General features: G+C 61.6%; 1 protein-coding gene across 1 annotated transcript in view; it reads right to left on the bottom strand.

Moving 5' to 3' along the window:
• Positions 1-1,814: 1,814 nt before the first annotated feature.
• Positions 1,815-4,474, bottom strand: part of VOLCADRAFT_88612 (uncharacterized protein) — a gene marked incomplete at both ends in the record, with an annotated part of 7,185 nt that continues 4,525 nt past the window's right edge. The window contains 2 exons of the mRNA XM_002948308.1: positions 1,815-2,547; positions 2,978-4,417. Coding sequence (XP_002948354.1) covers positions 1,815-2,547; positions 2,978-4,417 — 2,173 coding nt within the window. The remainder of the gene's footprint in view (positions 2,548-2,977; positions 4,418-4,474) is intronic.

Consider the following 4,474-nt stretch of genomic DNA (forward strand, 5'->3'; position numbering starts at 1 on the left):
AGGGCGTCTGACAAGGGCCCGGGCATTAAAGCAAACCACAACCCCCGTACAGGTCGTTTCTAAGCCAGATACCAACCAGGTAACGACATATGCACACGGCGACAAGCCCTGCTATACACGGAATATGGGATCCCTACAAAAAGGAAAATCTCCGGGACCCCCCTGACCCCGGGCAGCCCCTCTTCGCGCTTGAAAACCCCGGCGTGTACATTCCTCCGCCCTGCCCTGCCCTGCCCTGCCCCGCTCAGGACCTCGGCGTCCCCACCCCCACACTCCCCCTCCCAAGAGTAGCAGTCGCATCTCCACGTCATCGTGCAACACAGTGAACCGCTACAGCCAAGACCGCCGAGGGAGCCTGGCAGCCCCGTGTGTATATGTATATATGTATATGTATGCATGTATTTATGCATATGAAGTTTTCCAGGGTGAATAAACCTGCAGCATAGTGCCAACGCTTCAGGGTCTGTACAACATTGTACGGCAATCGTAACAAAGCCCCCTAACAGACGTCCACGGTAACCATTGAGGTTGGTACGGCAACGTGATGATTTTTGGACGCCCGTCTTAAGTGTACGACAATCAGGATGTGCAGCGTATGTGTGTACGAGTGAATGTTGTTTGAGGCTTCCTGTGAGCACCGCACGTGCATGCGTAATATTAGGGTGACCACGTCCAAGCGGCAAACTTGCCCGCCTGTTCCGTACATGGTACTGTGACGTTCCGCTCATCGGAGCGCAAGTGCGGGGCGGGCAGGGCTGCACCCCACCCCACCCCACCCCACACCAGCGTCCAGCGGTCTACGTATTTCCCTAACGCTTAGTCGAGAGGTTTCCTATTCGCGCCCATGTGCAATACAAGGCGACGCGACGGAAAAGACTGAGATGCAGCGCGAAAACGGATCTGCGTGAGTGAGCTTGGAATGCCTTGGCACAGACACACACACACACATACATACATACATACATACATACATACATACATACATACATACATACATACATACATACATTACGCGTACGACGCACTTATCTTGGCGTACGGCCCTACCCCACAGTGCATATATTCCAGGTAAAATTAAAAAGCATTTTTCAGCACTATAACATCAACAACGACATTCACGATTTAAACGCGCCAGCATATCGCGCAGCCTGCCTCGCAATGTGCCGGTAGATGCGCACATATTTCGGTTATGCCGTACAATCCAAGTATACGATCAACTGCGTGCTATCGTGGGACTGGGGGAGGGTTATAAACGGGCTGTGGCCACGGTACCTGAATAATCCACCCGCCTAGCCATCCTCTTACTCCCCCCCCAATCCCCATCCCTGCAGCAATATTGCAACACCACATCCAAACAATTGGCACTGTTTGCTAACTATAGGATTATGCTTCACGAACAAAGTCCGATGGTTCAATAACGGGTTGACTCCCGGCAACACCATACTTATACCCACTAGGTATATAAATTTAATGAGAGCATACATATGTATGCACGAAAAGTCCGTACACATGAGGAAGCTTGGCATATACGACAAGCTCGTGCCGTACAGAAAGATTCGTACAGGAAGTTTGTATGAGCAACAGGGCCATTGCGGGATCCTCGTCATCAACATCGTCACACGCACCTCTCGATGAGATGTCATTCTTCAACAAGTACGACAGCTCAACTCAACTCTTCATAACGTCTTCTGCACACCACAGCAGCAGCTACTGCAGCTGCCTCGCCCCGGCGGGCTGCCTCGCGCAGCCACATCTGAATCCTTTTCCCATCATATTGAAGGCTACCGCTCTTCCTGGTTTTGGTTTTGCTGCTCTCAATGCCCCCGCAAAGCGCCGACAGCAACTGCCTGCGGCGCCGCAGCTAAGCTACCGGGGATATCAGGTAGAAGCCTGCTGATGCCGCCACTGCCGATGCCGCCACCCGCCGTCGGTTCCTGACTCCGTCTCGACAGCGACGCCGCCGCCGCGTCGCCGGCCGCCGCCGCCGTGCCCGTACTCTTGAGCTCAGGAAGGAGCACTGTCCTAGGCAACGGACCTGACCCGGCCCGACCGGACGAGTTGACGACGGAGCGGTCGGAGTCCCGCAGCGGCCCCCCTGCCTCCCCGCTCGGCGGGGGAACCTCGTCGTCCTGGCCACCGCGGCCCGGGGGCAGACAGGGCTCCGCCAGTGAAGAAGGGGGGGGAGGAAGCCCTGCGCCGCCGCCGTAGCTCTCGCCCGTCGCCAATGAACCCGACAACGACGACAACGACGACGATGCCGCGCCCAGGGCCTTCGCAGAGGTGCTGGCCAGGTGCGGCGGCGGCCGAACCAACGAGCAGGAGCCGCTGCCGCCGCCGCCGCCACCACCGCCGCCGCCGCCAGGACGCAGCAGCTGGTGTTGGGCTAGCGCCCCATGTGCGGGAGGTTGTGGAGGTGGTTGCAGGGCGGTGGCTAGCGGCAAGGAACTTAGGGACTTGGCACTGCGGCTGCCGGTGGCGGCTACCGAGCGCCGTACCGCCGGGAAGGCGCCCAGAGACGCGTCTTCGGTCTCCGCATGCCGATATGAACTGCAGTCCCGGGAAGGGCAGCAGCAAAGGCACACGGCACAAATCTCAAAAATAAACAAACAAACAAACAAACAAATACAACCTCAATTTTAACGAACCAACTTAGAATCTAAACACAAAACAAGAATAATTGACTCCCGGTGTCGCGACTCCTGTTACCATTTCGTCGCAGATTGGATGTAAAAAATGAACAAGATTTGATTTCGAGAAGGTTATGTTATATGGCTGCCGCTAAGACAAAACGTAGTCCAACCGTACGGCATCCTGATGGGCGCAACGCCAATTTGGATGCTGTTTTGAGGCGGTTCGAATGGGGCCACCGGGCAGCTCCACGCCTACACCCAGCTCCACCCAGCACACCCCACACCGATCCGCAGCACTGTCAAAAAGCCCACAGGTAGAAGCACATGCACGTCGCTCCCGCACTCACCGCGATGCGAGCGGAGACCCCGCCGCCGGACTGCTGGCCATCCCCCCCCAGCCCTCCGCTTCACTGACGCTGCTGATCTGCCGCCGAAGCGCCCCCCCTCCCCCTCCCCCTCCCCCTGCCCCTGCCCCCCGGGGAGGTCGCTCAAGGGGGCGAAACGGGCTGTCCGGAACCGTCATGACCACACGCGACGGCGACGCCAGGCCGCCGAAGCGTAGCGGCGTCGCGGCGGCGGCGGCAGTAGCAGTGAGCCCGCCAAAGCTGACGCCGCCGCCGCGGGCTGCCGCTGCCGCCGCCACAGTCGCCGTCGCCGCCGCTGCTGTGGGAGAGGCGAAAGTTACCGGGCTGGCAGGTACGGCAGGGAGCCCCGCCGCGGCGGCAACGGTAGCGGCTGACGCCGCCGACGCCGTGCCCTGCAGCGGCTGTAACAACCGATGCGACGGAGGCTGAAGCTGCTGGACATTGCCATAAGCTGCGGCGGCGGCGGCAGCGGCGGCGGCGGCGGTCGCCCTGGCGAGCGACGGCGACAGCGGCGTCTCCAGATGCGGCAGGTGCGCTGCCGCGGGGTGGCCGCTACCCTTAACGGGGTTCTCAGAGCCGGAGGGCGGTACGGCACCAGGCCAGGTGGTCTGCCTGCCGTCCGCCGGGCTGCGAAAGGAGCCGGAGGCTAGCAGCTCGGGGGCCACTTGCGACACCGGAGATGTGGATACCAGGTCTTCGCCGTTCCCGCCGCCGTCGACGTCGCCCGGGACCCTACCACCCTCACCATCCATGCCAACGCCGCCACTGACACTGCTCTCGCTGCGTGCCTGGCGCATAGTGCCGGCGGCGGCGGCGCCACCGTCCTGTTTAAGCGACTTCGCGGATAGCACCACGAGGTCGGGTGACGCGGCGGGGGCCGGATGCAGCAGCTGCGGCGGCGGCGGACGTAACAGATGTATTCTGGTCAGAGTGCCGGCCCTGTGGAACGGGGTCGTGGCGCCGCTGCTCCCGCCACCAGCGGCAGCAGCAGCAGCAGCAGCCAGTTCCGAGTTCCAGAACAGCGCCGCATCCACCATGGCCAAGCTCGGTGACGGCCGCAAGGTGACACCCTCGCATTCCCCACTGGGCAGGCCGGTATGCGAAGGGCCGCCGCCGCCGCCGCCACCGCTGCGACCGAGGCTCTCAACCGCGCTGATCCGCACGCTGAGAGCTCCACGACCACCACCACCGCCGCCGCCACCACCGCCGTGCCCGGCCGCAGCGGCGGCGGCGGCGGCACCGCCGCCAGCGGCCGCTTTACCCAGCAATTTGGCGGATCCCTTATTATTTGGGGAGGTCGCCGCCGCCGCCGCCGTCAAAGATGCCGCTCCCAACAGCCTGGCACCTAGCTCCGACGGCGGCGGCGGCGGCGATGTGGGATCCGGCACCTCCACTCGCCGGCCGCGTCTGGTCATGGTTAGGCTGTGAGGCAGAGGCCCGCCCCGCACCTGGCGGGAGAAGATCATCGAGGTGGCTGCT

The sequence above is a fragment of the Volvox carteri genome (assembly GCF_000143455.1).
Source record: "Volvox carteri f. nagariensis unplaced genomic scaffold VOLCAscaffold_9, whole genome shotgun sequence".
Lineage (NCBI taxonomy): Eukaryota > Viridiplantae > Chlorophyta > Chlorophyceae > Chlamydomonadales > Volvocaceae > Volvox > Volvox carteri.